This window comes from Nicotiana tomentosiformis, chromosome 8 (genome assembly GCF_000390325.3).
Source record: "Nicotiana tomentosiformis chromosome 8, ASM39032v3, whole genome shotgun sequence".
NCBI lineage: Eukaryota > Viridiplantae > Streptophyta > Magnoliopsida > Solanales > Solanaceae > Nicotiana > Nicotiana tomentosiformis.
Genome location: NC_090819.1, coordinates 124,670,596 through 124,682,091, shown reverse-complemented (window position 1 = coordinate 124,682,091; position 11,496 = coordinate 124,670,596). Strand labels below are relative to the sequence as shown.

The 11,496-nt window shown below is 32.9% G+C and overlaps 1 protein-coding gene across 1 annotated transcript; it reads left to right on the top strand.

The window, feature by feature from the left end:
• Positions 1 to 6,278: 6,278 nt before the first annotated feature.
• Positions 6,279 to 11,403, top strand: LOC104095301 (deoxyribodipyrimidine photo-lyase). Its single transcript, XM_009601401.4, has 9 exons — positions 6,279 to 6,696; positions 7,325 to 7,665; positions 7,747 to 7,987; positions 8,742 to 8,899; positions 9,106 to 9,142; positions 9,401 to 9,459; positions 10,222 to 10,303; positions 10,372 to 10,443; positions 10,816 to 11,403. The coding sequence occupies exons 1-9, from the start codon at positions 6,394 to 6,396 to the stop codon at positions 10,987 to 10,989; spliced, it is 1,467 nt and encodes a 488-aa protein (XP_009599696.1). The 5' UTR covers positions 6,279 to 6,393; the 3' UTR covers positions 10,990 to 11,403.
• Positions 11,404 to 11,496: the final 93 nt, after the last annotated feature.

The following is an 11,496-nucleotide window of genomic DNA, read 5'->3' as shown; positions in this document are numbered from 1 at the left end:
ACAAATATGAAGATTGTCTTACACTAAGGACTAATTATCTTAAATAAGGAGAAGTAGGTAACTCATACTATGAATGATGCGTGATTTAAGGTACAATGTTTAAAGAATTTTGGCTAGGAATATAAATATTTTCTTGCCTTATGTGTAAAAGACCTAATGTTGTTACATCAGTGAAATATTTTCTATAATTTTGCCTAGTTATGTTTTTCGTTCTATGAGCCCGTTTGGATGGACTTGTTTTAACTGACTTTTAAGCCAAAAGTCATAAGTTAGGAATTTTAACTTTTGGCTTTTGGCTTATTTTTGTCTTTTTAGCTTAAAAATAAGTGCTTAAAAGTACTTTTTTACTTTATCCAAACACTACAAAGTGACAAAGTTATTTTGGCTCAAAAGCACTTAAAATAAGCCAATCAAAACAGACTCTATATATATTAATATTAGTCGACCTAATTCCCTTGTAAGAGTAGTAATAATACAAATTCTCAAGCTTTTTTTTCTCTATAAAGTAGAGATTAGATTAGATGTAAAGTCAGAATTTAAAGTTTATGATTTTGAGATTTTTATCCTTTCAAGATACTAGAGAAGGGCTTGTTGTGCATTTGCTATAGGAAAAGAAAAAGGAAAACGAATAAAAGTCATATTCAATTTCACTCATTAAGTAGTATCACTAACAATATACAATAGTTGTAAAATATATATATATATATATATATATATATATATATATATATATAATTTATGTACTTTATGTTATGATTTTATATTCCACTCATCAAGTAGTCATCGTCATTTGCCCTATGCGCGTCAATAGCTAGTGATAACATTCACTTTTACATTAATAGAGTCTCTTTAACGAGAGATCTTTGATTCAATCGCTCAAACAACAGTGAGGGATTTTGGAAGTTGCTGATGACAAATTGAGGAAAATAGAAGCAACATTATTTTTATTTCAAGATTGAAAAGCATGATTCAAATTCATAATATCGTGACAAATTGTGATAAATTATGACAATTACGGTTAATTAGCCATCTTCGATTCTTGCTGTTTATATATATATATATATATATATATATATATCTTTTCAATACATCATGCGCAATTGCGCGAGATTCAATTGAAATTACATCATCGATACATGCATGTGGCCAGTAGATTTACATAGACAATTATAAAATAATTAAATAGATTTACATAGACAATTATAAAAAAAAATCAGATAAATATTGAGTGATCACTCATTATAACTAAATTTATTTTTCCTCTTCTTTTATAACCTTTATCAACGAGTATTCATAAATTTAAAATCTTAGATCCTCAACTACATATGCCACGTACGAAAGGAAGAAAAAGGGTGGATCGTTGGGAAACATACTCATAGAGGAACATGGTGTACTGGTAGTTCTATTACAGTTTAGTTAGAACACAGCTTTCACAAACAACAGACCAAATTATTACTACTATTGCCTTCACTAATTTCCGTCTAAGTTGCTATCATTACTGTAATTAATACACTTAATTAAATCGTCGTTCCCTTTTGTTTCCAACTGCTAATTATACCCCACTCCACGTTCTAGATTATACATTAATCATGTTTTGTTAAATTGATGTTCGAAAATTCTAACCCGTTTGGCCATAAAAAATATTTCGCTTTTTTCGGAAACTTTTTACATCTTTTTCGAAATTAGTTTTTGGCCATAAAAAATTCAAATTTTAGTTGAAGTTGAATTTTAAAATTTTTTAAAATTTTAAAAACTCCAAAATCAGTTTTTCAAAATTTTCACTTCAAACCACTTATATAAATTCATGTCCAAAGATAACTTTATTGTTTTGCGAAATTATACAAATCTTATGTCCAAATATCCACTAAATTTGTTTCTTTTCTGGTGTAAGACAGCTTTTGCTTGCTGGTGCACATTTTTCAAGCGTTTTATCTAACAATTCAATGCTTACATATGTAGGTGTAGCATTAATTTAATGATATATAGGTTGGCAAATGAGGATCCACTTTTGCTAACTTTTTTTGGGTAAATCCATAAGTATAATAATTTAAATGGATTACCCATTATTCTTGGGTTTAAAATTACTTTTTTCCCACTTTTCCTGGCTTAGTCATACTTTGATTAGATTGTTATTTTATTAAATTATGTATAGGTGCATAATTGTGCACGTAGAATACTAACATGAGGCCAATAATTTATAGTGGTGCGCAATTTTCTTTTGGTTTAGTTAAACATCGAGAATGTGTTCAAAGAGAAAAAAATAAAAATGGTCCCTTATATTTGGATAGGTCTAAAATAGTCTCCTAATAAGATACAGAAGCAACTTTGGTCTTTTAAGCTTGTTAAAAGAGAGTATTTTTGGTCTCTATCAAAAATATTTAATAAACTTTAGTTGTTAGATCTAACGACTACAATCGTGAAAAAGAAGATTTAATGGGAATTCATATTTGGAGTAATTTTGTAGTTTTTGCTATTTCATCGATTCTAGTGTATGATACCATTTTCTTTAAGGGTAATTTTTTTTGTTGTTGCTATTTTTGGTGTTTGGTACATTTTTTAATGCTACAATTTCTGTGATTTGGATTTTGAAGGGTCTTTCTTGGTGTTTCTGGTTAAATTTTTTCCCATAATTTTCTTTTTGGTCAAACTAAATTATATTCAACCAAGTAAGCAATAGACACAGATTTTTTTGTCACTTCATTAAATTTAACAGTTAGAATTTGTTAAATGTTTAATATGACCAAAAGTGCTCAATTTTGAAAAATATAAAGGGTCAGAACTGCTCAAGAATATATTTAAAGGGCTATTTAAAACCTACTCAAACATTAGAGACCATTTTGTCGTTTTCTATCATAAATGTCTATACTCTCTTCCAAAAGACGACAAAAATTGATGTACAAAGACGGATGCAATTAATTTTTGGTGTAAATATTTCAAACATTGATTTCTTAAGCTTTTAAGGAAAATTTATACATTTAAAAATGAATTCATTACTTTGACAAAGATATTTGACAAAACATAGCCAAAGAAATTCTCTCTTTCAATACAGAAATAGTGCCAGAGTAAATGGGATTAGTGACTATTAAAAATCACTCCAAGAGATATTTCTGGAACTCAAGAAATAAATAACCAAAGAAAAGTCGGACAATCTCACATGATACTGATTTACGATTGTTTTGTTGGTGGAAATTTAATTATCTGTCTCGGAAAACAGAGACACTTAATAATCTATACTAAACTTTTATTGATGTCATTACATTACATTTAAATATGTGGTGTGACAATCAATTGAATATGCAAACTTGTACGTACAAGTTACAACAAGAAATGTAGGAGGCCAAACTACATCATTATGTGACGGAAATAATTGTCCTTTTCATCAAGAAGATATTTAAAGGAGATTTGGCGGTGTATAATTCCAAGATTTAGTGGGTTGCTTACCACAAAAGATGTTGGCTGTATTTTATGTCTATAGGTCCACATTAATTATTTCCCTTAGCAGCCTACTTTTGCTATAGTATTTAAATGTGACAATGTATTTGACCATAATGTTACTGAATAAGTGAAGTCCTCAAGATTAATTAGCTATTTAAAAATTTAAAAGTAATATGAAGAGGGAGAATATTGAATGAAATAAATACCAAATAGTTCGGGAGTTGATCAATCTTTACGCTTTTACATGTATTGATGGGTTCTTGAATAAAAACAAATATATTAGATACAGAAGAACTTCAAAAGAGTCATAACCAAATAATGGTTGATTGAGCGCTAAGAAAGGAAAAAAGAGTATAGAGCTTTTGGCCTTCATCATTTGCTTCAACTAATTGAAACGTGGTTTTTTATTGCCAACATTCATGTCAAACACTTAACCAATACTAAGCTTTTGAAATGTCAAGTTGTCAACCCGCTACTTCTTAAAAAAAATTATTTGTATTTAATGTTTATATCAAATCATATAATAATAATAATAAAAAAATTATATAAATATTTATCATTTAATTATAGGTGTTCTAACTTTAAACTTTAATTGTAATATTTGCTCGGTTTGATGTGAGTAAGGGTGCATGTAAAGAAAGAAAAGACAATAAAGCATTCGGCTATGCTAAGAAATATGTAGCAAATGTTTTAAGTACCATTTATTTAGAAAGTACGTAAAACATATACCCTTTTCTCCTATCTTATTTAAAAGTTTAATATTTAAGAAATTTGATTCAAAATTTCAAAATAATTAGTTTAAAAAAACATTACTAAAATTGTACTTTATAATATTCTTATGTACTTTAAACAAATAACTTTTATCCTTGACTGTATCTTGTAAAGTCCATTGGTTTCTGTTAAATAAATATAAGCTGCTGTGCTAAGGAATTGCTGAAGAAAGTTGTGATAACGCAAGTAGGACTTCAGCTAATTATCATTGGGGAGATGACATAAAATAACATGTTCTTAGTATTGTTTCTGTCCTTGTCAATTTTGGGAGAGGAATATTGAGGAAATTTTATTACGTCACGGGCATGATTATGCATTCCTTGAATCTGAACCAAAGCTTGCTCCACTTTCATCATTTTAGTCTCGTGAAATTTTGGGGGGAAAAAAAAATAGAAATAGCCTGATTTACAACTGGGATCGAAAAATAGTCACAGTTTCAAAGTAATCGAAATTTAACCATTTTTTCATGTAAAGATAAAATTTGAACAAAAATACCCTAAAAATTTGAAAAAAATCGGACATAATATGCTGGAATTCGAATTTTTTACATATGAGATTCCAGCATAATGTGTTGGAGTTCCAACATAATATGTTAGAAGTTTATACACATGAACAACATAATCCAGCATATTATGTTGGAACTTTTCGTGTTCCAACTAAAATAATGACTATTTTTAATGACTTTGCAAACATTGACTCTTTTTCGATTAGTAATTTAGCAAGCCCTTGCTATTTTCACGTGAAATTTGCTACCACTCCATATAGTGATATTGACCTCATTTATTAAACCATTCAACCATCTTATAAAATCTCTTCGCAATTAACTTGAATCTTTTAATGTACGTTATAAAGAAATTCTCTCTTTCCTGTGTAGACACTCAACTTACAAGGTGTCACAAACAAATTGACGCCTACAGTATATTTTAATTCCATCAAAGTTCTAAACACCATACTTCTTTATTCTCCTCTTTTTAGTGTAATGATCAAAATAAGAGAATTATAACGAGTTATTTACGTGCCTTGACACCACCAATACCAAAGCACCCATTTCCCTACTAATAACCAAGAAAAGTTTACGGAAAAATGTTACTATATAGCCGCTCTTAAAATAATAATCGAAAAATATATATTTTTTGTATAGTAATTGTATATTTCTGTATGTTATATACAAAAAAAATATACAAATTTTATACACTTTTGTGGCTAACGAATGTAAATAGTTTTAGCGGCGGGCTAAAAGTGATATGTATTAGGAATCTTTACACAAATAGCCAGCCAAATTCATTATTTACTTTTTTTAGCCTTCTACATAGTTTATATATTAATTATATATAATTATACACGTATAATACTAAATTATACTTATATTATACATCCGCCGACTATTTTTAGTTTAAGTGATTGGGAGGACGGCTATTTAGGTTAATTCTTCTATTTATTACGCATTAGCCTTGTATTGGGCTACTCCTACCATACCATATATGGCAGACGTTCATTGCCTTGGGCTCGTGCTAATGGATAATAAAGTGGAAATGATAGCAGGTAGCCACTTTTAAGCATGTTGTTTAAAATATATTCACACTTTACAATATATTTAAAGATTAGCCAATTTTACTCAAACTTTAGGATACGACGTCCTAGAATTTAAACCTCAAAATTTAAACTTCAGGACACTTTGTCCCAAAATTCGAAAATTGTGTTCAGAAGTTCAAATCTTATGTCCTGAATTTTAAATTAGTAGTTGAGAAATTCAGGATACTTAGTCCTGAATTTCAAATTAGCAGCTCAAAAATTCAGGACACTAAGTCCTGAATTATCAAATTCAGGATACTTAGTCATGAAGTTTGAGTAAATTGACTAATCTTTAAATATATTATAAATTATAAATATATTTTAAAGAGCGGGCATAAAAGTGGCTATGCTGCACTTCACCCATTTATAAAGCTGTACTCAATTCTGTCGGCCCAAAATCATAAAGGCCGAAATACCCAACAAATTCAACTAATCAGAATGAATTACGTGTCCCATTCAAATACCACAACCGTTAACGGTTTCTTATTTCCCTCCATTAACTCTCAGCTGTACGAAACCCAAAACACGAAGCTCACCAATGGTTCACACGAAAACTCTTTAACCTACTCAGTCCGGCGCACGTTAGCACAGTTGTTGTTTGGCCGTGTTTCTCCCATGGCATCTCCGATCCCTGTCGTTCAGTCGGGTCGGATCCGGGTTCTGAAGCAAGGATCAGGACCGTTGGTTGGACCGGTAGTGTACTGGATGTTCAGAGATCAACGGATAAGAGATAACTGGGCATTAATCCACGCCGTTGATGAGGCTAACAAAGCAAATGTACCAGTAGCTATTGCTTTCAATTTGTTCGATCAGTTCTTAGGTGCAAAAGCTAGACAATTAGGGTTTATGCTTAGAGGCCTTCAAAAACTTCATAGCAACCTCGAAAGTACTCTTCAAATTCCCTTTTTTCTATTTCAGGTAAAAGATTTGTTATTCTTTATATCTTTTCATATTTAGGTATACTTATTATTTATCTTGTGCGTGTTTACAGCTTAAATTCTTCTTTAGTAGCATGTTTTTAGTTAATCAGCAGCTGAAATTGTCGCTAACACATATATAGTGTAAAACATGTTTTAAGAAAAAAGAAGTACTAACTTAATTATCCGTAAAGTAGAAATGTATTTAAAAATTGTTCGTTTCACTTGTTTATTTTGAACGCCATGGATAAATTGAGTTACGGATCATTTCTAGATTTAGAGAACTCCTATGAGTATTAGCATTAGAATGAAATGAGCACGAATACAGCAGAATGGATATTGAAAATTCGTAGAGCTGAATCCAGCTAGTTTGAGATTGAGAGTAGTTGATCCATTAATTGATTGATTAGTTATGATCAAACATCATGTTGTGTTTCATTATCTTTTCCGCTGCTCCATTGCATATATGCATATGCTTCTAACTTTTAATTTGCCCATGATTTTGTACCGAAACACGGAAGATAACCATTAGATTGATATTTATTATGCTACATTTTGCATATGTTCTTTTGTCCTTGCTTATTAGAAATCTTTTTTAAGCTCATTATACAATGGTTTATCTTGAACAGGGAGAAGCTGTAGACACAATTCCCAATTTTCTGAAAGAATGTGGAGCTTCTCTTCTAGTAACGGATTTCTCACCTTTGAGGGATGTGAGGAGCTGGAAAGAAAAAGTTTGTGAGAGTGTGAGTGAATCGGTAACAGTACACGAGGTTGATGCGCACAATGTTGTTCCTGTTTGGGTGGCATCAAATAAATTAGAATACAGTGCTAAAACCATACGGGGTAAAATAAATAAGCTGCTTCTTGAGTATCTAATCGAATTACCTGCAATAGGGCCTCCCAAGATAAAGTGGTCGTCTTCAAACCCTCCAATAGATTGGCCAAAACTAATTGCCGATGTCGTAAGGTCAGATTTTCTCTCTGGTCTAACAATGTAGTTAACTTTTATTTTTGGCCCACAAATGCTATAAATTGACCAGTGCACCAGGAAAGGAGCAGAAGTTCCTGAACTTGAATGGTGTGAACCAGGTGAAGATGCTGCATTGGAAGTGCTTATGGGAAGTAAAAATGGGTTCCTGACAGTTAGGTTGAAGAATTATTCAACAGACCGGAACAACCCTCTGAAACCCCAAGCACTTTCTGGTCTCTCTCCTTATTTGCACTTTGGGCAGATGTCAGCACAGCGATGTGCTTTAGAAGCAAGCAAAGTTCGGAAACTTTATACCCAGGTTGTGGAACCATATCCATCTATCTATGTCTGTGCTATAATTTTGCTTACTATGAAATGCTTTCTTCAGTCTATAGAATTAGTCGCGAATTACTTGCCTCCTGTTGCGGTACATTTTGTTCCAGGACGGAATTGTGGGGGTAAAGGAAAGAAAATTGGGCATTTTGCTTTACATAGGTGAAGTGTTGATGATTTTTCCCCCATTTCTTTGGTATGGTTGGACAGAAACCTAAGGTAGCATTGTTCCTCCCTTCGTTCCAGTTTTGTGTGAGTTGTGGAGGGATACTCCTTTCTCCACTTCATCTTAAAATTAAAGTGGCATTGTCCTCACTTTGTTCCAGTTTTGGGGGGAGTTGTGGAGGGATACTACTCCTCTCCACGTCATCTCAAAATTAATTAAAGTGGTATTGTTCCCTCCCTTCATTCCAGTATTGGAGGGAGCTGTGGAGGGGTACTCCTTCTCTCCACTTTATCTCATCTTTTACTTTCTTATCAAATGCTGCAAATGAACTTTGCCGGTCCACATGTACTTCCACTCTTCCTCCTCTTTACACCACAACCAAACATGGCTTTAGTTACAGTTGGCTCATTGACTTTAAGATAAGCTCTGCCATTGTGCAGTGCGAGTATTTCAAACATATTTGGAACTTTTAGTAGTTGCTCTCTTTTTATTAAGTTTCATATTGCCTCAAGATTGAGTATCCATTATCAGGGTCCTGATGTGAAGCTTATTTGGTTAATTATTGCTTATGCAGGCAGTTGACACATTTCTGGAGGAATTGATTGTGCGCAGAGAGCTTGCTGATAATTTCTGCTACTACCAGCCTCGATATGATTCATTACTGGGTGCATGGGAATGGGCACGCAAAACCTTGATGGAACATGCATCTGATAAGCGTGAACATATATACACGTGAGTAAAATGCTTTCTTTTGCTTTTTCAGTAGATAGAGTAAGCAAGAAGAAGAAGAAGAAGAAGAAGAAGCTTCTTAACTATATGTTCTTCGATTCTTAAATTGATAAGAGTTTGTTTGAAGATGAAACAAAAAGCTTGTCGTAAGATGCTAGTTACTACTTTTACATGGTATTGAAGTTGGAAGTGAATATGGTCTTTTGCAGGCGAGAGCAATTGGAGAAGGCACAAACTGCAGACCCTGTAAATTACCTTTTCATCTTATTTTTACATTAACAAGCAGTGCCAAAAGAGTGATAATATTATGTAGTGAGGAAAGAGTTACCAATCTGATTTGAAGATCTTAGCATGGCATTGCTATTTCATCTGTTGCTTTTGGGCTTCTAGCAGAATCCTCCTCACATCTTGCAGCGACATGGTCTTCTTTTTAATGTTTCAGTTACTATGCATTCTACTATGTTTCCAGCTTGTCAATTGATTAATTGTTCTTTTTGGGTTCAGCTTTGGAATGCTTCTCAGTTAGAGATGGTTCATTATGGGAAAATGCATGGTTTTATGAGGCAAGTAGTGCTGCTGGGCATTTATGTCTTGATCCTGCTAGTTGAATTCATGACAAGTTATTCCACCCTGATATGTTATCTGGTCTTCTCCTTCACTTAATTATGCTTGTTTCTTGTATTGTATCTGTTTGGTTTTCCAGCCTGTTTAGAACATGTTTAGGAAATATAGTATAATTCCATATGAAGTTATATGGAAGAGAACCTTGTCTGGATTAACTAGATTTCTATTTTGATAGAAGAAGCACAAGTTAATTACAGAAACTGATCTTATCAGCCAAAAGAAAAAAGAGATGTACGTTTCTATCTGAAAACTAAAAAGGAAGCGAAATGAAAAGGTAATTTGATGAATAGATCTTATCAGCTAACATAGCAGGGGTTTTCCATTTCTTGGTGTTTCTCACTTCTCTTGCTAACATTAATAAGGATAAAAACTGGTGCATAATTGTATAGAACAAGCCAGCTTATATTAGCATGTTGTTTTCATGCAGTTAAATGTTTTATGGCTACACACTTTTTGATTCACCAAGAGATTGGGATCTTCTACTATTTTTCTGTTCTGTGATTCTACTCTCTGCTCTTCTCTGCAGTCTTTCATTCTGTGATTTTACTGTCTGCTACTTTTCTCAATAACTTTCTTCTTTTATCAAGACTAAGTGCTTAAATTCTCGTTTGTTCAGCTTCTTTGGCCAAAACCAGAAAAGGGAAAAAGATGAACAAAGTTATTGCTTTTTGTTGAGTTCCAGATTGCGAATTTTTATGCAGGATGTATTGGGCTAAAAAGATACTTGAATGGACAAGTGGACCGGAAGAAGCTCTGGCTATCACAATATATTTGAATGACAAGGTAATATGCCAACAGTGATTGCATTTGGAGATGTAGTAGAGTTCTGATCTGAATCTTCTTCTTTGCAGTATCATATAGATGGAAGGGATCCTAGTGGTTATGTTGGATGCATGTGGTCAATATGTGGCCTACACGACCAGGTTCTTAGTGCATCATGCTCAATCCCTTCAATGTCGCATTAAACTAAATGAGTTATTTTCTTTATTACTGATCACGCTCTTATCCAAATAATAACATGTGATTACCTCTAGGAAAATACTTACTTACACTCAGTGTACACATCAAATGAAGCTTTGCAAAATCTAAATACAAAGTGTTACCAACATTGATAATTACTTATCAACCCAATAATAACGCTCGTAGTTAACCGGTGGGAGTGGTGGGTAGTCAACTGCTTGTGTGGTCCGGGTATGAGGAGAATAAGTTTGTAACATTTGTGAAACTACTTTGTATCACATTTTGTTTGCTTCAATTAAGTAACTGAACTGAGACATTTCATGTTTGGCCTTTAGGGTTGGAGAGAGCGTCCCGTATTTGGGAAAATACGGTACATGAACTATGCAGGTTGCAAGAGGAAATTCAATGTGGATGGATATATTTCATACGTTAAAAGACTAGTAGGTGAAAGCAAGAAAAGAAAAGCAGAAGTATATTTCGACAACAAGGCAAAGGAACTGCGTAGTTAGCATTTTGAGCTCCCCAAACCTGTTATTTTATGGATACTAACTACTGATTTGAAGGAACTATTATATCCCCAAGGGCGAAAACTTACATTAAAATCATGGATTGTTTGGCAAAATATAATGTACGTCATTGTAATATTTCCCTTTCCCTTTTTCCTTCCCGAGCGAGGGTCTGCCGGAAACAATCTCTCTGTCTTTTTAAAGGCAGAGACAAGGTATGCGTACACTCTACCTTCCCCAGACCCCATTTGTGAGATTACAGTGGGTTTGTTGTTGTCATTGTACTATTTGACAATTCACTCCACTTTTTTGTTTACACTGGGTTTGTTGTTGTTGTCATTGTACTATTTGACGATGCACTCCACTTTTTTGTTACTTGGAAAAAATAATACGTACTAGTTTTAGTCTTGTATGCAATTTTTATGATTACTTACTACTAGTGGCGACTTCGCTGACCCAGGGGTGGATGCACCTTGGTCGAAGTCGTCGGAAATTTTTAATAAATATATG

Bases quoted from the DNA above. Each gene is read 5' to 3' on its own strand.
- LOC104095301 (XM_009601401.4), top strand. From the start codon at position 6,394: ATGGCATCTCCGATCCCTGTCGTTCAGTCGGGTCGGATCCGGGTTCTG. The intron at 9,143-9,400 runs GTAAATTACCTT...TTTTGGGTTCAG, and splicing joins AGGCACAAACTGCAGACCCT to CTTTGGAATGCTTCTCAGTT. The intron at 10,444-10,815 runs GTTCTTAGTGCA...TTTGGCCTTTAG, and splicing joins TATGTGGCCTACACGACCAG to GGTTGGAGAGAGCGTCCCGT.